The sequence below is a fragment of the Ambystoma mexicanum genome, chromosome 3q (assembly GCF_040938575.1).
Source record: "Ambystoma mexicanum isolate Mex_15411 chromosome 3q, UKY_AmexF1_1, whole genome shotgun sequence".
NCBI lineage: Eukaryota > Metazoa > Chordata > Amphibia > Caudata > Ambystomatidae > Ambystoma > Ambystoma mexicanum.
Window position 1 is genome coordinate 345,102,367 of NC_090926.1, and position 26,520 is coordinate 345,128,886.

A 26,520-nucleotide genomic window follows, 5' to 3' on the forward strand; every position below is an offset into this window, starting at 1 on the left:
TGGAGGGTTCAGATATCCTCCAATGGATTGAAGCGTTTGAAATGGCTTGTGCAATTCATGATGTAGATAAAAGAGATTGGGCTAAGTGTTTGTTAAGCAGAGTGCCTCAAACTGGATATGACTGTATTCTGAAGCTGAGTGTGGAAGAAAGGGGTCAGTATGAGTGTATGAAGTCTGCTTTGATTGCCAAGTTTGGCAAGACACCTGCCCAATACCTTAAAAGGTTCAGGGAATTTAAGAAAAGAGAGAATGTGTCTTGGGTTGACTGGGTGAGTACTGCGCACATGAACATGATGGGGTGGATTGATGGATACAAGGTGAAAACTTTTGTTGAGTTGTCCCACCTCTTGTTTTTTGAGCATTTTTCTGAAGCCTGTTCACCAGAGCTGCGTCAGTATGTGGCTGACCAGAACATTTTGGACCCCTTTAAGCTGGCTAGGTTGGCTGACAAGTGGGTCTCCCACCGGGTGTCCCCTAAGGACTCCAGTGGGAAGGACAAGGACAAAGAAAAGGGGGCCTCTCAGAAAGCTGAGGAGTCCCAAAAGCAGTCACAGTCGGGTAAACCAAAACCTTCCTCTCCTAAGACCCAAAAATCTAGTGGGGATAAGTCCTCTGTGGGTGGGAATAAGAGTAGTGGTCCACCTGCTGCAAAGCAGGCTCCCAGTGGTTCCAGTACCGTACCCCGCACTCCTGGCACTTGTTGGGATTGTGGGGCTCTGGATCACAAAAGGGGTGACCCCAAGTGTAAAGGTAAGGCACTTGGAGTACAGGCTGTCAGCCTGACCTACCCTTACCCCGTGTCTGAGGTGGAGGCCACTGTCCTCCCCTCCTCTACAGGAATCACATTTGGTGCTCCAGTAGAGATTTCCTTAGTGTCCCTTGGGGCCTGGGACCAGTACGCAGAAGTACTGGCGACTATCCCGCAGAACACCCGTAGGTTTTTGAGAAGTGTCCTCTTGAATGGCCAGCCTTCTACTGGTTTGAGAGACACTGGGGCAAGCATGACAGTGGTGGACAGGACCCTGCTCAAGCCAGAGGACTATGTAGGTGCTCCTCTGAGAACCACCAGGTTAGCTGGTGGGCCTCCCAAATTATCGCCTGTAACCCTAGTCACACTCATGATTGGAGACAAGACAGCAAAGCTTCCTGTCCTGGTTCAGGACAATGTCCCTGCTAACATTCTGTTAGGAAACGATCTAGTAGAGTTGGGGTTGATCTCGGATGGTCTTCCCATGACTGCTGCTGCAGTCACTAGGTCACAGGTGACACCGGGTCTGGCTGTGAGTCAGGTATCCGAGCCAAAGGCGAGGCCTAAGGCAAGAAGAAGGAAGACCAAGAAGGCCACCTCTGTGGAGGGAACACCTTCTCTTCCTGCTGTTCCGACAGCACCCAATGGGATCCATGCTCCGGACGGGCTGGGTCCAGCGGAAAACCCAAACTCAACTCCTGTGGGAGAAGAGACAGAAGACTCTCCTGTGGGAGAGGTTCTCAACCCGGAGGATCATCCCGACCTTCCATGCTTGTTAGCTGAAGGGGGACCCTCCCGGGCAGACTTCTGTAAGGGACAGAGAGAGTGCCACTCTCTCGAGGGCCTGAGGAAACAGGCCCTGTCCCAGGCACAAGGTGAAGTGCCTAGGACATTCAAGATTTATTGGGAGGGTGAGCTCCTTGTTAGTGAGCCCACTAAGCCCGAACCTGGTGCCCGCAAGAGGTTGGTGGTACCCCAGGTTTACAGGCCCTTCCTACTGCAGTTGGCGCATGAGGTGCCCTTGGCTGGTCATCTTGGGACCAAGAAGACTAAGCAGAGGCTCTCTGCCCATTTCTACTGGCCACGGATGGGAGTAGAGGTGGAGTCCCACTGCAGGACCTGCCCAACTTGTCAGTTGTCTGGCAAGACTGGAGGCAGGGTCATTGCCCCACTGCAGCCATTACCAGTGGTTGGCACCCCATTTGAGAGGGTGGGCATCGACATCGTCGGTCCCCTTGACCCTCCCACTTCAGGTGGACATCGGTTCATCCTGGTCTTGGTAGATCATGCCACCAGGTACCCTGAGGCAATACCCCTTCGGACTGTTACTGCCAAGGTGGTTGCCAGGGCTCTCCTGGGCATTTTCACCCGTGTTGGATTCCCCAAGGAGGTTGTCTCTGACCGAGGATCCAACTTCATGTCTAGTTACATGAAAACCATGTGGAAAGAGTGCGGGGTAACCTACAAGTTCTCCACCTCTTACCACCCCCAGACCAATGGTCTGGTTGAGAGATTTAACAAAACTCTCAAGGGCATGCTAGGTGCTTTGGAAGAGCCCCTAAGGAGGAAATGGGATCTCCTCCTGCCATGCCTGCTGTTTGCTTACAGAGAGGTACCTCAAGAGGGTGTTGGTTTCAGCCCCTTTGAGTTACTATTTGGACATCCCGTGAGGGGGCCCCTCGCCTTGATCCGAGAAGGCTTGGAAGCCACCCCTCCAGGTCCCGCCAAGCAAGTGGGGGACTATGTGTTAGGCCTCAGGCGGAGGATGACACAAATGATGGGTCAGGCAACAGCAAATCTCAAGGCCAGCCAGGAATTGAATAAGTACTGGCATGACCTGAAAGCTTCGCAAGTGGATTGGACTCCGGGACAGGAAATCCTTGTGATGGAGCCTACCAAGCCTAGAGCTTTGGCAGACAAGTGGACTGGACCCTTCAGGATCATCTGCAAGATGGGCGAAGTCAATTATCTGGTGGACATGGGAGCCTCTGGGGTAGCCCCCCAGGTATTCCATGTCAACAGGCTCAAGCCTTTCCACAGGCGAGCAGAAGTCTCATGTCTCTTGCTAGCTTCAGGGCAAGAAGAGGATGAGAGTGAGCCCCTTCCTGATTTGCTGCATAGCAACCCTCAGGATGGCTCAGTGGAGGGAGTACAACTCTCTCCCGATTTGACAACAGAGCAGCAGAGGGCCTGCCGGGCTTTGCTCCAGCAGTATGCCCCTCTGTTTTCACTGACACCGGGCCTTACACCGTGGTGTAAGCACGAAATTGACACTGGTGACAGTGTGCCTGTCAAAAGCAGGAGCTATCGTATGTCAGATACCGTCAAAAACCACATCCAGGCTGAGGTCGCCAAGATGTTGGATCTGGGTGTTATTGAACCCTCCACCAGTCCCTGGTCCAGTCCAGTGGTCCTTGTCCCCAAGGCAAGTTCCCCGGCGGGTACCAGGGATTGGAGGTTCTGTGTGGACTACCGAGGAGTCAATGCCGTCACCAAAACTGACGCGCACCCATTGCCCAGGGCTGATGAGCTCGTGGACACTATAGGTGCTGCCAAATTTGTGAGCACCTTTGACCTTACCTCAGGCTATTGGCAAATAGCTCTGACGGACCATGCCAAGGAAAAGACGGCATTCTCCACACCTGAGGGACTCTACCAGTTTAGGGTCATGCCCTTTGGGTTGAAGAATGCCCCTGCCACCTTCCAGAGATTGGTCAACCATGCGCTCAGTGGGCTGGAAGCCTTTTGTGTGGCTTACTTAGACGACATTGCCGTCTACAGTTCCACCTGGGAAGAGCATTTGACACATCTGGATAAGGTGTTGCAGGCCTTGAAAAGGGCTAACCTCACTATCAAGGCCACCAAGTGCCAGATGGCTCAGGGGAAAGTTACCTATCTTGGTCATGAGGTAGGAGGGGGTCAAATCCAACCTCTCTCCAGTAAAGTACAGGACGTACAGAACTGGGAGACTCCCACTACTCAAACCCAGGTGAGAGCCTTTTTGGGCCTCACTGGGTACTATCGCAATTTCATGGCAGACTATGGAACCATAGCTGCCCCCCTGACAGCTCTAACTTCACCCAAACAGCCTAGGAAGGTTAATTGGACTGAAGACTGTCAGAGGGCCTTTGGTGGCTTGAAAGAAAGTCTGTGTAGGGCACCTGTGTTGAGTGCGCCTGACTACAGCCGACCCTTTATCGTCCAGACGGATGCCTGCGACACCGGAATTGGAGCTGTCTTGTCCCAGTTAGATGACAAAGGGAGAGAACATCCTATCATATTCATCAGTAGACAACTCAAGGGTAGAGAACTTAGGTGGGCTACTGTTGAAAAGGAATGTTTTAGTATAGTTTGGAGCCTTAGGCGTTTTAGGCCCTACCTTACGGGGTCCACCTTCAAGGTCCAAACAGATCATAAGCCCCTGAAGTGGCTTATGCAGATGAAGGGTGAGAATCCGAAATTGCTCAGGTGGTCGATTAGCCTACAAGGGCTAGACTTCACCATAGAGCACAGACCAGGGAAGAGTCACGATAATGCAGATGGCCTTTCCAGAAGGTATGTTGACCGTCTGGATGAGGGTGTCTATCCCGTGGGAGATTAGGCACCCTCCACCTCAGTCTGGGGGGGGCGACTGTGATGCTGGAAATGTATCAGAGGGACAGGGCCTCTGAATCCTTGTCCTCTTCTGCCTTTTATCGTGTGTTCTGTTATGTTTTCTGCCCAGGAATCCATTTGGGACTCCTGGCAGTGCAGCTCTCTCTTTTGGTTTGGTGAACAGACCCCTGGGATACCCTTATGGCACCCATGGGTGGGGGGGTACAACCCTGTGCCCCTAGTGTATGTTTTTGGGCACCTGTGGGTGGCCCACAGAGCAGGGTATGGGCTGGTGGCAGCTCCATGCTGAATTGGACAGGTGCTCTGGGTGTCCTCCATTTTGGGATACCCAGGCCCTGCCATTGGGATCAGTTGATTCCTGATAGAAACAAGATGGCCCCTGTGGCCTCTTGCTTTCTATTGCCTGTTGTCTTGTTTTCCCAAAGTCCTGGGATGCCCTGACTCTGTCCCTTCCCCCTGACTGGCTGTTGGGTGGAAGTTCCATATATGGTGTTGTTGTGAAGGCCCAGCTAGACTGACTGGAGCCTTCCCAGTGACTGTATGTTGTGGGTACCTCCTGTGGGTGGGACCTGGGTGAATGGAGTGTGTGACCAATATACACTCCTTGTTGTGGTTGTCTGGTTTCTGGCATGAGAGACAAAGACTGAGACAGCCCTGCCCGAAACTGGCCTGAATGCAGTGTGTAGTGTTGAATGGCTGGGTACTTGTCCCAATCCACATTCCTTGTTGTGAGTGTCTGAAAGGGAGGAGTGTGGCCTGAATGCACTGTGTGCCTGATTGGCTGACTGACTGCATGAATGCCCTTCTGTGTGATTGGCTGCTGTGTGTGTGCCAGCAGTGTGGATGAGAGACAGAATAGTATATCTGGGGACCTCTCACCACTGGAAATTGTTCAGAAGCATTCAGAAGCTGAGTCTCCACTCAAGAGTAACTGGATTTGCTGATCCTCGACGTCCAGCTGGAAGAAGAAGACTTGCTGTGGCATTTGCTTCGACGGAACTGAAGGTTGTCGAAATCGTCGAGGACTGACCCGAGAGAGGACCTGGTAAGGCGCCCTCTTCCCGTGCTCCGAGGGACCATCGAGCACCGCTGAATCTTCGCCGAAGCGCCCTGGAAGTCAGACCCTCGAAAGGCTGCCGACCCGAGACGGGACCGCCGAGGAGATCGAAGTGAAGCACCCGGACATCGACGCTGTCGAAGTCCATTGCCGTCGACCAGGGTTCGCAGGTCTGTGTAACCGCTGGAGGCCCGTCGAAGTTGTGTTGCCCAGCCGTGGGAACCACTTGACGCCGTGCCGCCGACGATCGGAGCCGTCCGCTCCATTGCCTAAGAACATTCAATCGAAGGACTCTCTCGACCGCATCGTCGACCGCTTATCCTGCCGGAGAAAGTCGAGGACGACCAACGCGCCGAGGAGAAACCTGCCGGTGGGTTTCCCGCCACCCGACGACCCCAAAGACTCGGACGACTCGACGCCCTTGCTGGGCTCCCGTCTCTACAATCTTTGCGGTCCAGAACTATTGTCATCGAGGTGCCCCGCACACCTCCGCCTTGCAGGACGCCGACGCCCCGACGCCGACGAGCACCGCTCGGACGGAGCTGCCGCCTCTTCGACAACGTTCGGCCTCGTTCGTCGACGGACGTTCGACGCCCCGTGCCTCCCGCCTGAAAAGGAAGGCATTCAAGAAGGGCCGTCGATTCCCCGTCGCCGAACAGCGAGTCCCTCGACGCTTGTCGACGCCTTTTCGAGGAACTCGACTCCACCAGGTACATTGGGGGGGTAAAAACATTATAGGAGAAAAATAGACTATTGAACAATATCTGGACTGGGCTGGGGTTATATCTCTTTATTTTGCAGGTTGCCCAGGTGGGGGGATCTCCACACAGAACTGTGTCCAGTAGCAAGGGCCAGTATTCTGCCTATTGTTTCAACCCTCTGTTATCTCTCCTCTCTCTATTGCTGGTTTCCTTCTTATTGATCTGTGTGCCATTTCTACAGTATTGTGAATGCACTTTAATGAGGTCTAATATTAGTGGTACCACTTTAGAATTGTAGATATTTACCATTGCTGATTTTCCTGAGCACAAAGTGCGTTATTGTGATAAGTGTACATAACCCTTGAATATTAATTATATAAAGACTGTGTTTTCAGTAATACAGTGTGTGGACATTCCTTTGTGGGGGCTTGGGGATACACTGTACTTAAGAACCAGCCTGCATCACCTCCTGAGAAGCTAGGCCTTGATTGCTCGTCCATCGCTACCGTATTAGAGAATCTTGGCTGGGGTCCTCTGTGCCTCCCCTCTACCATATAGAGAGCAGAAGTACAGACCCCCCCACCGGTCTTCTTTACAGCACCGTCACCTCTCGACCTGCCACATATTGGGAGATCTGAAACAGCATGTTTTGGACCCTCTCGTTGGAGGGGAAGACGAGGCCGTCCGTTGTTTGAATTAGAGCCCCTAGGAATTGTTTGACTTGGCTGGGGTCTAAGCTGGCTTCTTTTCGTTGATGGAGAAGCCCAGTTGGAACAAAAGGTCTACAGTCTTTTGGGTGTTTGAGAAGCATGTCTCGTAAGAATCCCCTGTTATGAGCCAGTCGTCGAGGTAAGGGTATACTGGGATGGATAACCTGCGCAGGTGGGCCGCGCCAGTACTTTCGTGAATACCCTTGGTGCAGATGCTATGCCGAAGGGTAGCACTCTGAACTGGTAGTGTTTGCCCTCTATCATGAACCTGAGGTATTTTCTGTGCGCTGGCAACATTAAAATATGAAAGTATGCATCATTCATGTCCAGTGTTGTCATGTAATCTCCCTATGATAGCAATGGGATCACTTCCTGTAAGGTCACCAAACGACACTTTTGGGGTTTGACAAACTTGTTCGCTGGGCGCAGGTATAATACAGGGCGCATGGTTAGATCCTTTTTGGATACAAGGAAGTACACTGAATAAATACCTTTCATTACCCGAGATAGAGGCACGACCTCTATGGCTCCTTTTTCCAGCAGTTGGTCCACTTCTTAGAGAAGGATGGCGAGGTGTTCTGGTTGTCATGCGGCGTTCCCTCGGGGGTCTGTATGTTGGGGAACTGTTGAACTCTATACAGTAGCCGCGGGCTACGGTGGAAAGTACCCAGCGGTCTGATGTTATTCCCTCCCATGATGGAAGAAAGGTTGTTAACCGGCCCCCGACCGGCGTTGCATAGGAGGGTACGCGAATCTTCATGTCACTTGGTGGTGTTGTTGGCTTGGGAGCTTCTGGGGTGGAACCCCGGCCTCTTCCCTTGCCACGGCGTTGACCCCTCTGATTGTACTGGCCGCTATTACCCTGGTAGTTGCTGGCAGAATACTGTTGGTTTTGTTGCTGGCGTTGTCCACGAAAAAAGCCCTCATTACCAAATATCCCCGCCTGTTAGGGGGTTTTGAAATTTGGTGTAAGGTCTTTATTGCATCAAATTCTCTCTTCGCATTCTCCAGCGCGTCATCCACTGCTCTCCCAAAGAGGTTGGACCCCTCTAAGGGTTTATTAATAAGGGACGCTTGTTTTTCCGCCTTAAATCCGGAATTGCGTGACGCTTCAGTAAAATTCCTTGTACCAAAGTGCGGCCAGCCGTCTCTGCTGCATCGAGGGTATTCTTGACGATGCTTTGATTGACCAGAGAGCCCTCGTTAACTGTAGCCAGTAAACGAGTCCTTAGGGGTTCGGGAACTTCTTTGATGTCCTGTTTGAGCTTAGCCCATTGAGCATCGGCGTAGCTTGCCAATAGGGTATCATTATTGGCGATTCCGATTGATATTAATAACAAACGACCAAATTGTCTGGATCTGTCCCATAACGTCGAAGAAAGTGAGCCTTCGCCTTCTGAGTAGCCTTCTTGCTGTCTAGGGCCTTCTGTCGGCGTCGGGAACTGGCCTGATCTGTTTTCCTTCAGCGTATCTTTGGCCTTGTGCGCGATTTTCGGCATCTCACTCGCCGTACGCCTCTGGCCGTCCTTAGATGCTATGCGCGCGAGGCTTTCGGCGATCATTCTCTTCCGAGGGATCGGTCGCCGTCTAGTCCTTGCCGGTCGAGTCCTTGTTGGCAACGTGAGCGCTCTTGTGATGCGCGCTGCCGGAGGTTTTGGTGTTAGCGCCTTTATTTTTAGAATGCTCAGTCGCCTGTCGCGGTGGCGGGGAGGGCCGACGACCCTTACGGTCGTCGGAAGACGCTGGTGGGCCCGGCGTCCCCGTTGGCGCTATGGCTGCCTTAGTCTTCGACGAATGCGTGCCGGGGGTATGTGCTTTGGTGTTTTTCCGTGTGCGTCCTTGTCGCCGGGGTGTTTACCCCCATAAGCTTGGCGTGAGCCGGGCTTGTCAGGGCCGGGGACGGACAAGGAGCGTGAACGCTCCTTTGAGAGGTCTACAGCCTCCGTTACGGGGGCCGTGTAGACCCTGTCCTCGTCATAGTCGGCGGCGGTAGCGGGCGAGGAGTCAGGCCTAGACCTGGCGTAGGCCGCCCACCTTTTGACCCTGCGGTCTTTTAGAGTTTTGGGCTTTAGTAATTTACAGGCCGCACAGCCGTCCTCCTGGTGATCGAGGGGTAAGCAACGGTTGCATCGTTTGTGCTTATCCTTCCAGGTATATTTACCCTTGCAAAGCGGGCAAAACCTAAATGGCGTCCTCTCCATAGCTGAGGGTAATAAGTGTGACTAGGATCTCGAAAGGGAGGGGAAAGAGAAAGGCATTCTTACAGAGAAGACAGACCACAAAACCCCACTCTCCCTACTGTGTATGGCCGGCGAGGCCAGGCCACGTGTTCGGCAGCACCGAAGGATCCCCTCCGCTTGTCTTTCCGTCGAAGATCTTGCTCGGCGGAGAAACAGCTCTGCGTCGAAAGAGGGATCTACGTTATTGATATTAATAACAAACGACCAAAGGACGAAGAAACTATTTGGCAATGTCTCTCGAGGAGCTTCGCATAAAGGCGACCAGTAGCTGGGCAGAAAAAACAATCTGAGGGACCTCGACGCGTGAGGGATTGTGGGTACAACGCACGTCACTATAGGGATAGTGTTACAGACACGCCTTGTCGACGTCCCCTTTTCGACTACGAAAAACAAGATGCAATACTCCGCAGTGACCACTGGATGTCGGACCTATGCACAGCATGTGATTCTAAGCAGATTAACAAACATCAGAAATATATATATGAAAATATATGCGAGTGAAGAGTATGTACCACCCCCCACAACCTACTTGTACAGGGCCGAGGCCAGAAGCCTTCTGTGGCCTGGGCCGAGGCCCAAAGTCCGTCGTGTAGTTCGATGGCAGTTTTCTACTCTGTTCAGGTGCCGAGCTTCGGATTCTGATGACTCGACGTGGGTATTGAAGAAAACAGGGAATATATTATTCAGCAAATTATGGCTAAAGCCAGGGAACTCCGCAGGATGCTTCCGACAAGTATGGTGGAAAAATACAATCTGAGGGTCCTACACGCGTGAGGGTTCATGGGTACAGTGGACGTCACACTAGGGATAGTATTACTGGCACGCCCTGTGTCGATGCCCATTTTCGAGTTTCGAAAAACAAACAAATACTCCGCAGCTTCCACTAGATGTCAGCCTAAGCACAGCATGTGATCTAAGCACATTCCACAAGCCTCAGAAATTGTGTTATGTTTGCTTACTGTCACTGCTCATCTTTGTACACAACTGTAACTTATGCCTTTGTCAATATGTCCATTGTAACCCAAGATATGCGCCCAGATGCCCCAGGGCCAGACGCGCTATACAAACAAAATACAAATAGCCACAGGCCTCTTGCGTGAAGACTTCGGTGTGAGCTCCCCATCCTTCCAGGGAGGCGTCCGGCGTGACAGTTTCCTGGTGCGGTGGGGCATGGAAATCCACGCCCGACAGATGCGCGCAAAGTTCCCACCACCTAATCGCTCGACGGAAGCGGTCGATGGTGACCTTGTCCTCAAAGCTTCGACATTTGTATCCAATGGTCATCGAGGAACTCCTGTAGCGGACGCAACCATAATCTGCATAGTCGGATGAGGTAGATGCATGACTTCATGGCGAGCAGAGACTTCATGGTCCAAACCGTGGCGACCTTCAGTGCTAACAGCCATTGCACCTTGCCCAAAATGGCTGTATCCTCTCTTACAACAGAGCCACAAGGCACAACACTGTTGAGCCGGGATCCCAGAAACAGCATGTCCTGCAATGGAATCAAGCAGGACTTTGCATAGTTGGGCAAAGTTTGTATGCAGTACCCACTGGGAAAACTACAAACAACTGACTACAGGTATAGGAAACCCAACCTTTGGTAAAAGCTTGTACTACTTGTACTACAGTTTGTTAACGTGTTGAGCAGCCCGTCTTATCTCAAGAGGTGCCAATGTGAGCTGTAAGGGGGTTAGAGATTCACAGTGACCGGTGTTAGGCAGAATCCTGTGCAGTTCCCTTAGGGAGCACTACAGAAGATTAAGACTACAGGTATGAGCAATAAATCCCCTTTGGTATCAGTCTGTACCACAAAGATTTAGTTGGTAGCTGTGGCTAAGCAGTTATCTCAAGAGGGAGACTAGCAGTATTCGGGGTTTACACAATAGGACTCAATACTATGATACAAGGAAACACTGACCAAAGCTTTGTACTAAAAGAATATATATTTATTTTACACACTTCTAGTTCAACACATTAATCACAGTTAATAAAGAAAGTTAAAATCAGTCAAGAAAAGTATACACAACTCCCTAGTTAAACTGCAGACAAGTTTGAGCAAGAGTGAAAACTGAGCAAAACGGCACAGTGAAAACCAAACACAAATGGCACTCTAGCAATTTCTCACAAGGGAGGGAAAGGACAAGTTATACAGGAATATCTTCTTACACACCCTAGCAACACTTCCCATAAGTGTGTGAACAAGTTTAGGCAAGGCAGTACTTTAGCATGTATAATACTTAAATGAAAACCAAGCAAAATGGCATTTCACAAGTTTTAAAAGTGGGAAGGAAAAGGTAGTTAAAAGAATTTGGTTCATCAACATAGTTCTAGTTGAGAAGCAATCTAGAGAAAGCAGTTCTAACAAATTCAGCCAGAGTCAATGGGCCTGTGCCAGAGTGTGGTACAGGGCAAAGAGCCCAGGAGCAAAATGTTCTTGTAGCTGCAGTCAAGCCTGGTTGATGATTTGAAAAGGTGGAGGCAGAAGGTGAAAGACAATTTTAGAGGATAGGGGCGGCCAACCCAACAGGTAGGTAAAGGATTTAAAACACCTTTAGCGCTACCACGCGAAAAGGGAGGTCTGGCGGAAAAAAGTACCTTGAAATGAAGAGGCTCCTGCAGTGGCGATTGTTCCCGGTAGTTCCTGCAGTTCGGGGGATCCAGCAGAGGAAGAGAGGCTCTCGTTGTGGAGGAAGTTTCGAGTTACTGTACTACCCAGGGATGAAGCCAGCCACGGTGCTGCCTGACGAATAAAAAGTATTCTCCTTTAAATCGGGGTCCTGGCGATTCGACCAGGGCAGGTCCAGGAAGGCGATTGGCAGACTGGTTGGCCCCACCAGCTCAAAGGAAGAAGGCTCTTGCAGATGAAGATCTTCTCACATCATGTGGAGAAAAGTGGTGAGACGCTGCAGCAGGGCTTCACCGGTGGTTCAGTCGTTGCAGCTGTCTTTGGCTTGTTTCCTCTTCGGCTTCTTAGTTCCAGTGGCGACTTCTTGCTCTTCCTGTCCTCAGGACCCTGCTTTTATGCAAAAAGATCCCCATTCATACAGCCTAGCTGTCACTCACGCAGTGGAGTGGTCATCTTGGTGGGAGACCCTCCAGCCTATCAGGGCAGAGTGCGACATGGGTTGCTGAGGCAACCCTGTCCAGGGGTCCTACTCCCCCTCCCACACAATGGATCCACCGGAGACTCTGTGGCGCCGAAAGGAGGGCTTCTTGGCAGAAGCCCATCAAAAGGACGAACAAAGGATCCCCGACCTGGGTTAGGAGTTTAGAGAAAGATGAGAATTTATATTAACGTTCTGGCAAATAAAACCCACTGGAGTAAAGCTAATAAAATAAACTGGCGGTATGTTAGAGGCTGTCAGTAAAAGTGGTAGCCTCGAACAATGGGAAAATCCCATAGGGAAATATTTGCTGTCGAATATTTTTTGGTAGAAACCACTGCCACCAGCCAGAAACTTGAGGGACTGTACAGTACCCTCTTGAAAATGAACACCAGGGAAAAACTATTAACCCTTCCCAGTACATCCATAGTAAGATGGGTTGTACTGGTTTAGTTCATAAAAATTGACTAGTCCTTCCCAGTACATCCATAGTAAGATGGGTTGTACTGGTTTAGTTCATAAAAATTGACTAGTCCTAGGGTATGGAGTCTATGTTTGGGGGTTGCTACGACACCCCTGTGTCACTGCACTGAGGGTGCTGTGTAACATGTGTATAAAGATGGTTCCTACGAGGGTGAGAAACCCCATAGACATTAAACAAAAAATAGCCTTGAACACACATAGCAAATATGTCGAAGAGTGGGAAAAAGTCGCACTCTTAGCAGGAGAAAAAAAAAACCCTTCAAATCCAGCAAAGCTGCTTGGCGACTATAGGTAAGGGAAATTAGCCATAGAATGAGAATTCTCCCTAACAACCGGTATTAAAGTAAACGCTTACACTCAAGGTTTCTTGAATAAAGAATGATTCATTTATCAGTTAGAATAAGCCTTCAGAAGGGAGCAATAGTAAAACACAAATCCACTTCAATACTGTACACACTTAGTTTCTTAATCAGTAAAGCCCCTTTTGGGATGGCCCAGACACACAACCTACACCCTCAGGTGACTTCAATAGCTAGGGTGCTGGGTCATTAACATCTTACTGCATTCAGAATATGGTTATAAGTTGGTAAAAGGAAAAGATTATTAGAACAAGAGACCACAAATATTCTTAAGCAGGCAAATACTTTTAGATCCCCACAGCAGAGTCATTCAGTATAACAGGCTAGGCCAAAATCAATGGGCAAAAGTCTTACATAGGATGAAGCACTTCTGGTAAGTCTTTGCACAAGGTTTTAGAAGTGTGAAGAAAAGAATCAAATGCAGGGCCACAAGCCGTTAGACTTGCGAGTATTAGAAGATGCACCACCTGGTGTGTCGGGTACGGGCAAGTAAACGCACTAGGAAGGTTTATAGTCCATGTAAACATTCTGCAGACCGCAGTCGGTACAAAGCATGAAAAGAGGGGGAATCCTTGTCCGCCATGATCCACGCGGTGTAGGTCTTGAAGAATCTTCTGAAAGCCTCCACGAAGAACCTCAAAGAAATTCACTCTTGAGCGACGCTGAAGAATCCAAAAAAGGGGTCCCCGTTAGTCGGATGGATAGATCGATGGAGCAAGGTGCTCAATTGACATGAAAATGTGAGTAAAACTCTTCCAAAAAGCAAAAGAAACGCTGTAAAAGCTTGAGAGCCAAGCACGAGGACTCCCTACACTCTAACATGCAGTAAAAATCTGAAGATGGCTGCCAGAGGAAAGGGTTTTCGGTAGAGGACAGTCATTGGCTAGGGGCAGTATGACCCAGAGCTCAGTGATTTGTTAGGAGAAATACAGTTCAGAAACGAAACTGATTTGTTACCGAGGATTCCCAGACAGACGAAGGGGAATATTTATAAGCATGTGAATCCATGCCAGACCCCATGCTGGAGAAAAAAATGTCTTGCACAATGTTTTAGAAATCGTGGAGAAAATGAACTTATTGTAGGGCCACCAGCTGGGAGGCGTGAGGGGCAAAGCTGCAAGCAACTGTGCAAGAATAACCAAGACAAGTCTCAACTGAGAGCTAGCAAGGCTACACAAGAGGTAAGCAACCTCTTAGTTTTACAGTACCTTAGGTCTCGAGAAATATGTTCCAGCTGGCTTCTGTTAGTTGTAGTATGGCAGATCCAGTTGTTCCTGGGCCTCAGTCGTGGGGACAAGAGGGAGGACATCTGGGGACTCCTGCACTACGGTTTGAATGTTGGCGGCAGAAATGGGCAAACTTCAGCTCAGCAGCACTTAGTGGTTTCAGCTTCTTGCGAAAAGCACCACTGCTGTTCTCGGATACCTTACGGGCTTTGCTCGTATCTGGGGTCCAGCACTCTGTTGAGGTGGCTCAGGCTTGGTCAGTCCTGCTTCATGGGAGTCCGGAGGATCTTCCTGGAGCTTGGGTCTGACTTAAAAACGATGCACTCTAGCCTGGTGTTCCTCTCTTTGGCAATCTGTTCCTGCAGCAGCAATGGAAGTACAGGCAGCTCAGCGAGGATGTCCAGAGGCGTTTGCTTTGGGGTTGATTGGTCCCACCAACCCAAGCTGGGTAGTTTGCCTGTCCTCAGTTGAGGCTTGCATTTACTGACTTTCGTAGAGCTGCTTGCAGCTCTGCCTTTCACAAGGCTCCCAGCTTGTGGCCCAACAATGATTATTTTCTACAAAGACTTCTAAAACATTGTGCAAGACTTTATACTCGTCTTCAAGAAGTGCTTCAGCTCCCCTAGACTTTGCTCAATTAACATTGGCTGTCCTGGCTCCCTGAAAGACTATCGTCCGACTGCTCAACTATCCCTCAACAAAAGTCACACATTCTATAACTTATGCGCTGGGAAAGGGTTAAATTACTTTGCATTGGGGGTATAAAAGTACTTACCCGCTTAAGAATATTTGTTAACCATTTTTTATTCCCTTTTCTTTTTGACACTAAGCTCAGTATTGCTCTAAATGGGGCAGTGATATATCAATGTCCAGTGTCCTAGTTATTTAAGTCATGTCAGGGTGTAGGAAGTGTGTGCCTTTCAAAATGGGCATCTGATGTAAAGAAACCATATTTTAAACTGTATTTGTATTATATATTTGCTCCCTTCTAAAGAATGCTTATTCAACTGACTTAAATTAGTAAATTGTTTAATCAAGAAACCTTGAGAATAAGTGTTTATTTGGATACTGGTCACTGAATGATATATGATACGATAGGTTATTTATAACGTGCTTAACACCCAGAGGTTTCCAAGCGCGGACCCGGGGATCGAATCTGTGTTGCTCCATGTCGTCTTGATTCCAAAGCGAGCACGTTGCTCCTGAGCTATCCTCCCGAGACAACCTCGGTTACAATCCCACAGCTCACATTGAGCCGTCTTGACATAAGCCTGGCTGCTCAGTCACTCTACCAACTTGCGTAGTACATGTTTAACTATTGCGAGAGCGCAAGGCTGGTGCACTCTCCCATATGGTACTGCATACAATCTTGTATTACAAAGTGCAACAGTGGTCTCGGCGGCATGGTGGTCAAGGGTGCCAATATCTGCCAAGCAGCCACGTGGGCGGTGCCGCATACATTCACAAGACATTGCCTGGAGAAAGATGCAGAGGAAGGGCGAACAGGAAGCAGTCCTACAGCGCCTGTTCATGTAAGGTATGATCCTCAGATAAGTGGTAAGGTTGGGTGCTAAAGCCCCCCCCACCACCCTCCAACCCAACAGGCACCTCCTATACCTGTGTACTGTCATTTATGCTATTCAGAACATGTGAATCTATGAAAGATCCAATGATCCAATGCTGGAGAAGCAGTACGATTACCTGTAACTCCTGTTCTCCAGCAGTGGTATCATTCATAGATTCACATGCACCATGCTTCCACCCCAATGGGGAACAGAGGGGGGGCTTTGCACCCAAGTGACTTCAGATTCCACAGGGTTAGAATGTGAAGGGTCTAGTCTAGAGTTACTAGAGGTCCCACTGGTTGGGACCAAATGCACCCATAACAAGGGTGTTGGACTATACTTTGTAGTTTCTTCTTGCCTAGGACAAGGGGAATCAAAATTAACGGAGGATTCCCATCCCTACGGCTGGGAATATTCACAGCATGTGAATATATGAAGGATCCAATGATGGGGAAGGGAGTACTGCCCTGCGTGGTCTCCGGTTTGAGAGGGTGTGCGTTATGCCTCGGTGCCATCTTGTCCCTGGAGCCCCATCTTGTTTGACTGGGTGGGAAGGCACAGGGGTGAGCATGTTGCATGCAGAAAAACTGCGTTTTTCTGACGCCAGGAATGGCACCAGAGGCCGGTGAAAATTGTGTGAAAGAAAGAAATATGGAAAGCTACGGTTCTAGGGGAATTACAGGCGCGTGAGATTATGAAGGAAAAGGCCTCCACCACTAGTGCAGTGAATTCGGTCTGCTTCCGTCGCCGCGGAAAAGACGGGGAGAGGGGGTGGAGTCAGCAGAGCAAACACTCCTGGTATCACACCTGCGCACCAGTAAATTTAAATGCTAAAGGCTTTATGTGAAAAGGGGGGTCTGTTGCAGTCCCTAGCAAGGGACCCTCATGCCGTATGGAGTTAAGGGGACGGGACGTAGAAGTAATAAAACAATGGAGGCCAGTGTGAAAAGAAAAAACAGACCAGAGGAACCAGATGGCCATGGACAAAAATCAAATAACATGCCTAGCAGGCTGAGACACAGGAAAAATGTGCACAAAAGTCCCCAATCCTTCAATTAAGCCTGCATTACTTACTTTTGAGTCTATCGTCCGTCCTTCTTTTACAACTGGGTAAAACCTTGGTGTTAGCGTAGGGTCTTTCAATCTGGGAGTACGAGGTGTCCTTGGGGTTCTTGCATTGCGATAGTTTGGTGATTCAGGCACAGTTGTTGGCAGAGATCGGGCAATTGTCGATGGCTCTGGTGCCCCAAACAGTTTGTTGGCCAAAGCGTCAGTTGGGACTATTGAATGAAAAACGGAGAGAAGATCAACTCTTAGTAACAGCAGCTCATTGCCACAGGTTCAAATACTGACGAGAAACACAAAGTAGCAATATGTATTTGCTTCATGATCAGAAATGTTCATGCTTAAACTAGAAGATGCAGTAGTGAAGGATGGAGATGGTATTTAGGACTGGTTAGGTCTCAACATTGCATGTTGTCTGTCAACTTATTTTTACTGCAAATTGACTGGTCTTTGTAGCTTTGCTTCCTACCTATTTTACAGTCTTCATCGGACCAGACACTTTGCCACTGACTCACCAGCTAGCTGTGTCCGACCCTCTACACTTATTTCCATATGGCCAGACATATTTCAATAGTTTACTTGCTCGCTCTTAGATGACCTCCAATTATTCCCATCCCTCCCCTTCACTCTCAAGCACTCACATCTGCCCACTCATCCTTTGTGTCTTAGACTGAGGAAGGATTTTCATAAACAAAGGTGTGGATGTTCTGGGCGGCCAGCCTAGTGTATCTGCATGGGCTTTTAACACTTTAGTTTAATTTGGTTAACAAATCTGTGCTAGTGCCCAAATATTTATATCGAAAATGTCAGGGCAGGCAGTTACAACCACTTGCTAACAGCCACGTCTGCAATCCACAGTGTCAATATATGGAACAAGTTACTTACCTGTAACTGTTCTCCGGCATGGGTCTGGCATGGATGCACATGCTCATGAATATTCCCAGTTGTCGGGCTGGGAATTCTCAGTAAAGAAAAAAAATCAATTTCAGTTTAATTTCTTAACAGTCTTTCTCCTAACAACCAATCACTGGTCTCGGGGTCATACTGCCCCCAGCAAATGACTGCCTTCTACCTAAGCCCCTCCTCTGGCAGCCATCTTCAGATTTTGTAACACGTAAAGTGGCAGGAGGACCAAGAGAAGAGCCGCAGAGCGGTAGGGTTTGCTTGTGAATCCATGCCAGACCCATGCTGGAGAACAGTTACAGGTAAGTAACTTGTTCCTTCTGCAGCATGGGGTCTGGCATGGATTCACATGCTCATGAATAAATACATAGCAGTACACATGAACAACCACAGGAGGTGGCAAAGCTCAACATTAAGCATTTCAACATCTCAACATTAAGCATCTCTTATCTCCTCACCAGGCTCACCTTCAAGCGAACAGGTTGTGCAGCACTGCTTGGCCGACTCTGGACTCCTCCCTGGAATCCCGGTCGACGCAGTAGAATTTTGTGAAGGTGTGCGTCAACCTCCACGTAGCAGCCCTGCAGATGTCCAGCAGGGGCACACCAGGCAGGAACGCCATAGTTGCAGCGATCGCTCTGGTCGAATGGGCTCTCGGACGGCAAGGCAACGGTCAGTTTGTACGTGACCAGTGACAATGGGTGATGCAGCCGGAGAGCCACTGGGAAATGGAAGCCTTGGAGAAGGGCCTTCCCTTGGTTCACAGGGCCAAAGTTCACAAACCGCTGTGAGGTCTTACGAAAACACTTTGTGCAGTCCACTTAGAACTTCAGCGCTCTGCCAGATCCAGCGAGTGCAAAGTCCTCTCAGCCAGCACCGGGAAGAAAACCGGTAACTGCAAGGGCTCGTTGAGATGGAAGTCCGACAGCACCTTGGGCATGAAGGAGGGGTGCATCTGCAGCACCATCCTCGTCTTGTGGAATGAGAAGCACAGTGGTTTACAAGATAGGGCCTGAATCTCTCCCACCCTTCGTTCAGAAGTGATGTCCACAAGGAAAGCTGTGTTCCACGATAAAAACTTCAGCAGAGCCAAATGCATAGGCTCAAACGGGGGACCAATGAGCCTGGTCAGCACCACATTGAGCTCCCACGCTGGGGCCGGAGCCTTCACCGGTGGGAACGAAAGGAGAAGTCCTTTTATGAATTCCTTGACCAAGTGGTGTCCCCATAACGACAACCGCCCCAGAGTTCTGGTGCAGTGGGAGATAGCCGCCAGATGAACCTTGATGGAAGTATGGCCAAACCTGCCTTTGTCAGCGACAGTAAATACACCAGTACCTGCAGGGCTGTAGTCCGTAGAGGGTGGAGTTTCTGTGCGCTTGTAACTGGAGGGACGGCCCTAAGAGCGTCAGAGCTATGGGCTAAGACTATGGTACAAAGAGGGATTCAATTCAGTTGCTAATTAAGTTACATTAAGGACCTGTGAATACTAAGAACTAACTACCCTTAATGTACTGGACTTTTTACAAAAAAATCATAAACTACCAATGCATGACTATGAAATGCATTTAACAGCAAAATAAAACAAAAGCTGTATCTTCCACATCTATTTTTGTCTGTATTTCTCAATTTTATGAGTACTACTACATATAAAAATGTTTTGGCATGTATGTGACATGATAGAATTAATCTAGGCCTACTGTATTCAATAAGTAGACCCCAGTACTAGAGACATCAGGGCAAACCCTCTTTGTACCATGGAGTTTCTGTGTAGGGCACCAGATGGCAAACCTCTTCCACTTATGGCCGTAGCATTTCAGTGTAGACTAAGCCATGACTTTGGCAAGCACTTCCTTTCAGTCCCCCAGGCCTGCAAGTTCAGCGACCCTAGGTCCGGGTGCAGAATCGAGTCTCCTGTCCTGGCGAGAAGATCTGCGTCTGCCGGAAACTTGACTGGAGGGGACGCTCACATGTCCAGAAGGTCCGGCTACCGTATATGCCTTGGATCAACCCGGACCGTCTGAGTCGATTGAGGAGTCGCAGAAGCCACGGGGGAAACGCATAAAGGAACATGCCGTCCCAGGGGAAGGAGAATGCATCCCACCATGCTCCCCGGCTGGGGAAACCTGCTGGCGAACCTCCAGCACTTTGTTAGTCGCCATCGCAAACAGATCGATCTGGGGATTGCCCCATCGTCCGAATAGAAGATCAACTTGGTCCTGCCAAAGCTCCCACTCGTGGTAAGAGCGCAGTTCCCTGCTGAGAGTCTGCCACAGTTTTCTTCACTCCTGTCAGATGAAATGGGACGAGGAACATCTCCCGAGCGACGGCCCATCGCCACGGGTCCTGCGCCTCTTTGGAGAGCGCCGGCGATCTGGTGACCCCCCCTGCTTCTGGATGTAAATCATCATGATGGTGGTGTCTGAAAATCCGCACCTTGCCCTTGAGGGATGGAAGGAAAGACTTGAGGGCCCAAAAAAAAACCCGCCCGTAGCTATAGAACGTTGATGTGCAACGACTTTTCCTCCAGTAGCCACAGGCCTCTTGCGTGAAGACAACCGGTATGTGCACCCCATCCCTAAAGGGATGGGATGCGTCTGTCATGACTGTCTCCTGGTGCGGGGTCCAGAAATCTGCACCGGCCGACAGATGCACGCGGACATCCCTCCACCGAATCGCTCGACAGAAACTAGACGGCCGTCTCCCTCGACTTCGCTCGGATGAGCCAAGTCTAGGTAGGGGGAGACGTGGATCCCTGCAGGCGGAACTGCACCGCCACTGGTGCCATGCACTTGGTGAAAACCATTGGTGCAGACTTCAATCGAAGTCAAAGGGAAGGGCCTTGAATTGGTGATGCTGCCCTTGGACCACGAAGCACAGAAACGTGCGGTGTCCCTTGTGAATGGGGATGTGGAAATTGGCATCCTCCAGGTCCAGCGAATATAGGAAATCCCCTTCCAATAGGACGACGAGCGGCCACCAAAACCTTTGGAGTATCCCTGGGCCTTTTCTCCGGAGGCCCGAAAGGACGGCCGGGCTGTCTCGGCATCAGCCTTGATGGCCTGAAGAGACTCGTCCACTGCCTTGCTGAATAAGTTGTTCCCATCAAAAGGCATGTCCAACACCCTCTACTCTACATCCTCTACTCTACATCCTGGCAGAAGCTAGTGGCCTTCAACCAACCGCGCTAAAGGCAAATGCTGTTGCCCATCTGACGGAAGCTCGTGCCGGCGATGTCTGGCCACGGTGATGGCATGGTCCGATGCCACTTCGCCTTCTTGCAGGATCTCCAGCGCTTCTGCTCTCTTGTCGGGAAGGAAGTCCAGGAGGGGAGCGAACTTGAACCACATCTCCCCGTCATAACGGCCCACGATTGCTAAGGCATTGGCCGCCTTGATTGTAGTACCAGACTAGATGACCCGTCGTCCCATGTCGTCTAGATTCTTTCCCTCGCCGTCGGGGATGGGGGGGAGGTGGGTGTAGGGGCGGGAGGAAGTTGACGCCCAAGATCTGGAGGATTTCTTTGCCGCAGAGACCTCAAAGTTCGGGGCCGGTTGGGTTCTGAGACACTTTGGTGCAGAGACTGGCACCCTGCATTTCTTCTCGTACTGGTCCGTCCTCGCCAAGGACGGGTTCTTCATGAGGGACAGCTCCTCGTCCCAAATGTCGTCCAACAGAGGGATAGAAAGTACGGTCTTCCTCTTGGCCTCCCAGCGCTGCTACAGGAAGCCTTCCTTCTCCTCGGGGGCCAGTTGAAAGATTTCCGAGGCCCTAGTGATCATAGCCTGGAAAGAGCCAATTCGTTGGGTGGAGGCGCCCTGGGCACCGGGAGGTCCCCTCTGTTGCAGTCCATACCAGGGCCAGTCGTCGCCGTATCCGGTTCCGTCTCGTCACTCGGAGGAGGGGATGGTGGCAAGGAGGTGGAGGATGGATTCTTCTCTTGCCCGGGGGGGGGGGGGTTCTTCCAACGGCACAGGTGCCGCGGGATCTCCCGTCGGCAACAGGGGCATACCGGTACGGATCTCTCAACACAATGTGTGCAGTGCCTGTAGGATGTCCGCCGACAAGTCTTTTGGCAGTGGTGGCGGTTTCTGTGGCTGCAATGGGAGAAGTGGCGTGATATCCTCTGGCTCCTCACCACCCTGCTGCTCCTCGTTGGTATCCTCGCCGCTCTCAACATCTGCTTCGCCAGGGTCCTTCCCATAGGACCTGGCCTCGACGAACTTTGTGTCCAGTACTGCCTTCAGTCCAGAAAGCTCGTCGGAAAGGTCCAAGCCCTGCAGGACTACAGCCCCCCCCCCCCCCTTCTGCTCGACCAGCAGGGACGGTCTAGGGGAGATGATCGGCATAGTGTTCACAATGGGTAGAAAAGACTATTCCCTACGCGCAGGCAGGAAAACTCGTTTTAGGGGCCGCCTCCTGCGAAGCCTTTCAGGGTGGATTGGCTCAGTGCCCCGCTCCCCTTTGGCAGAAGTTTACCTGGATGGTCCGACTTCCTCTTAATCGACGACCCGGAGTGTTGGCTCGTGGTTGAAGGTGCCGGGATGCAGTTCCCGACCTGGCCGCCAAGGAGCCCTTTCCAACAGCACTCCCGGTGCCCGCAGGCCCAGTGTTTTGCCTTATGTTGGGTCCCCGTCACCGGCGCGCCCTCAAAGGTCTTAGAATACCGCTCAGATTTCCTCTTGCTGGGTGAGGCTCACCCGCAGCCGGGATCTTCGTCTGAAGCCAATCAAAGCCGCTTCAGACGGTCCTTCATGGTGCGGGGCACCATATCCTTGCAGAACACACAGGTCTCCTCCACGTGTGTTTGGTCGGAATGTAGGCAGTAAAGGCACAGAGTGCCCATCATCCAGGAAAAAGGTTCTATAGTCCACATCCAGGGCAGATCCTGAACAGAGGCGTTGAGTCTACTTTATCTCCAGCCATGTCCACGCGGGGTAGGCCTCAAAGAATCTTCTGGAATCCTCCAAGAAGGGAAATCGCCGAAAAATCACCCTTGAAGGGTGTAGAAATTCCCAAGAACGGGTCCCAGTTAGTCGGATGATGGATCGATGGAGCTTGAGGCTCGATTTACCAGAAAAAATAGAGTAAACTCTTCGAAAAATCGCAACACTCTGTAAACGCTCAAGAGCTATAGCACGAGGACTGCCAACACTTGAACATGCAGTAAAAATCTGAAGTAGGCTGCCGGGGGGGAGGGGGTTGGTGTTTTTAGGTAGAGGGCGCTCATTGGCTGGGGGCAGTATGATCCAGGGACCAGCGATTGGTTGTTAGGAGAAAGACAGTTCAGAAATGAAACTGATTTTTTTCTTTACCAAGGATTCCAGCATGACAGGGAATATTCATGAGCATGTGAATCCATGCCAGACACCATTCTTGAGAATTGCGGTTAATGCAACTCCCTCCTGGTCCTTAAGGGTGATAGATGCACAAACTGTCAGTTCTATTTACAGATATCCCTCACCATACCATGTAATATTAGTTTATCCTTTGTATAAGAAAAACACAATTTACTCAGATTTTTTTGTTGGCAAGTGGAACATGTTGACTTAAAGATGGATTTCCAAAATAAACCCTGGGGATGGATTTTGGGAGTCCAACCTATCATGTTGAAACGCAAAAGGGAAATCTAGCCAAGCACAATCAAGATAGGTAACAGAGCGGTAAGGCTTTGACTTGGTGTGATTGATATATAGGGCTGGGTCCGCAACCTGTGTCTTAGGAGATATTTTGCACTATGACTCCCATGAACCCACAATTGAATATACTGGATAGGGCTGATGGTAAATTGTAGTTCAAAACAGCTGCAGAGCGAAAGGTTGCAGACCTAGTATAGGGCTACAATGAGCCTACAAAGAAGGCCACTTGTATTCCCAGTTAAACTGGTGTTAACATTGATTTCTAAAGTCTCAAGACCGAGGTTAGACAAAACCCAATCAAGGTAGGAGGATGGGCAGTAAAGGCTTAGTCTCAGGGAAAGAGGGTGGTCTAGGGCTACAGAGAGTGCACACTTGATCTGTTTTTTCTCTTGGCATTGTGCACCTGGCCACACTCGGTCTTTCGGGCCTAGGTACCTGCTCACCCTGGCACCCTCCAGGCCACCCCCTGCACTGGGGTTCTGTATCTGTACCCATACAGTCCACCTCCCACTTTTCCTCTTCATTTATCAGATATACCCAGACTAAAGTTTTAACTGCCACTTGCTGGCTGCACTACCATGTTTATCGCCTTTATTTTAATCTAGTATTTTTTCTGTTCCCTCCTCTGTTCCGCACTTTCCACCCCCCGCACCCCATCCATGCACTTTCCACCTTTTCCATGTACTTGTGCTTTCTTAAATGTCACTGGGCCTAGTAAGATTGTAGTTTTCTTTTTTGCTCTCCCTTGTTCCCTCCCTTTTGTCTGGTCGCACTCTGAAACACTTGTGTACGAGCGCAATATAAATAAAATTTCATTTCACACAAGCCAACACTCAATTCAAGTTACAGTAAATGTACAAAAATACAGTAATTCGGCCTTTTAAAACAGATCAATGAGAATCATAGGTACTGTCAGAAGGAAGCAGTGTTGACATTTCCACTGGTTATTAAATGATCAAAATAACACCCATCTTTACTATTGCTATGAGGGTTTTCCCAGCCGATATAAGTAACTAAGGTGCTAGTCAGTGAGCACTTGTCCAAATAAAAACAGTCTGCTGTCGAAAAAAGTTGTTCTGACACTACCAATATTCTGAGCAATTTAAGTCACGACAATGGCCTTCATTCCAAGTGTGCCTGTCTGGAAACGATTGTGCTGATAAACCTACCGGCACCGTTAACAGACCAGCACACTATAGGGTTGCCTGCCGGAGCCGCTGTGCCCGAGAGGGCGACCCTGCCGGGCACAGCAGCCCCAGTAGGCAAGCCGTAACTGAAGGACTGTCATGGTTCTTAACGGTGCTTCTGTGGTCCCCACACAGAGTCCAATCAGACTATGGGAATAGGGATAACTAAATTATCGGCGCCAGACTTCCCAGCCACCGGGGTTGTAATACCCCGGCGTTACCGGCAAGCCAGGTGCAGGTAATTATTTTCATGTCAGGTGGCAACCAGCCGCCATCACTGGCAGGGTTACCCCCAGGCCCCTAATGAGGCCCAATGACTCCCTTCTCCTGACCATCTCTTCTCAAAAGATTCTTCTCCCCAAAGTACTTTTAGTAGGCTGTTTTTAAATAGTCTTTAGTCACCTTCTGTACCAGTTCTTTTAACTCGTTCAGGTTATTTTTGGGTTCTCTTCGCTGGATAACATTCACTTGATCCCCTTTTACACTGTTATCCTTTGTGGTAGGACTGTAGAAGACTTAGGAGTACAGGGTTCCAAGTCTTCAGTTTGTCTAGAACTACCCAAAAGGTTTGGTAGCAATGGATGAGTACAAAGACCTTTGAGCACACTTCTAGTGAAGGACACTTCCACACTGCAGTTATATGAAAATATGCTTATATATACCCTAGGCAATGTTTAATTCAAAACAATTCAAGTACATAAAGAGTTTACACAGATGAACAAATTACTTTCTTACCTGGTAACGTTCTTTCGATGGATGTTCCACTATGTATTCCAAATCTATAACAGGTAATCAGCACAGCTGTGGTGATTACCTGTCATAGATGTGGAATACGTCAGAGGAACCAATCCCCATGAAAGATATTTACACTAGATATTTGCTGGAGCACAACTAATGTCAAACAGTAGACCTTTAGATAATCAGGTAAGCACAAGAGTAGTTTCAGATTAGCAAATCGTTCATTAACCAACATTTACTGAATGAGCAATACGGAATAGGCAAGATTGTATGCAATACCCTTTGGGTGCACTACAACAACCCTGAACTCCTGGCAATAGGAACCCAAACTTTGGTACAAGTCTGTACTACTCCGGTTGGTAGCGTGTTGAGCGGCCAGGCTTATCTCAAGAGGGGTCAATGTGAGCTGTAGGGGAGTTAGAGATACACAGTGACAAGTATTAATATAAACTCTTACACACAAGGTTTCTTGATGAAACTTAATTTAAGTCTGTTAGAGTAAGCCTTCTTCAGAAGGGAGCAATTTAAAACCACACAAATATACCTAAAAAATATACACTTTAAGTATCTAAATCAATAGAACAAGTTTCTTACCTGCTAACGTTCTTTTGATGGGATGTTCCTCTGACGTATTCCACATCTTTGACAATAATCACCCCAGCTGTGCTGATTCGGAAAACTTTCGGTGTAGGCGATATGCTGTCCCTCGAGGGCCTCAGTCGACATCACCGGATGTATCTAGGACGCACGTAGCCTCGGTTGCAGTCCCCCCGCACCGCCTGCCAAAACGGGTTGCACCAATCTCTAGCCAGTAGGACTGCAGAAAGCCTTGCGGAAACGTAAGCTGCAATCGTATAAGAAATTCTGTAGTGGGGCAGGGAGGGTACGATGTGGAATACGTCGTAGGAACATCCCCTCGAAAGAACGTTACCAGGTAAGATAAGTAACTTGTTCTTCAAAGGGATTGTGTCCTCCAACGTATTCCACATCTTTGACAGACTCCCAAAGCAGTAACAACATATGGAGGTGGGAAAAGAATTTACAATTGCATCAATTTAGAAAACCCAATCAAATTGCAGAATAGAGGACGGCCTTACCAAAGGCCAAATCCTGCCTCTCCTCTTCCTTACCAGGATGTGGAGGAGGATAGAACGCCAGAACAATTACCTTCGGGCTC

General features: G+C 49.6%; 1 protein-coding gene across 4 annotated transcripts in view; it reads right to left on the reverse strand.

Annotated features, from left to right (window-relative positions):
• LARP1 (La ribonucleoprotein 1, translational regulator) overlaps window positions 1-26,520 on the reverse strand; it is a 1,174,773-nt gene that overhangs the window by 386,409 nt on the left and 761,844 nt on the right. For all 4 annotated transcript variants that reach the window (XM_069653974.1, XM_069653972.1, XM_069653971.1 and 1 more), the window contains one exon: window positions 16,886-17,091. In XM_069653974.1, coding sequence (XP_069510075.1) covers window positions 16,886-17,091 — 206 coding nt within the window. The remainder of the gene's footprint in view (window positions 1-16,885; window positions 17,092-26,520) is intronic.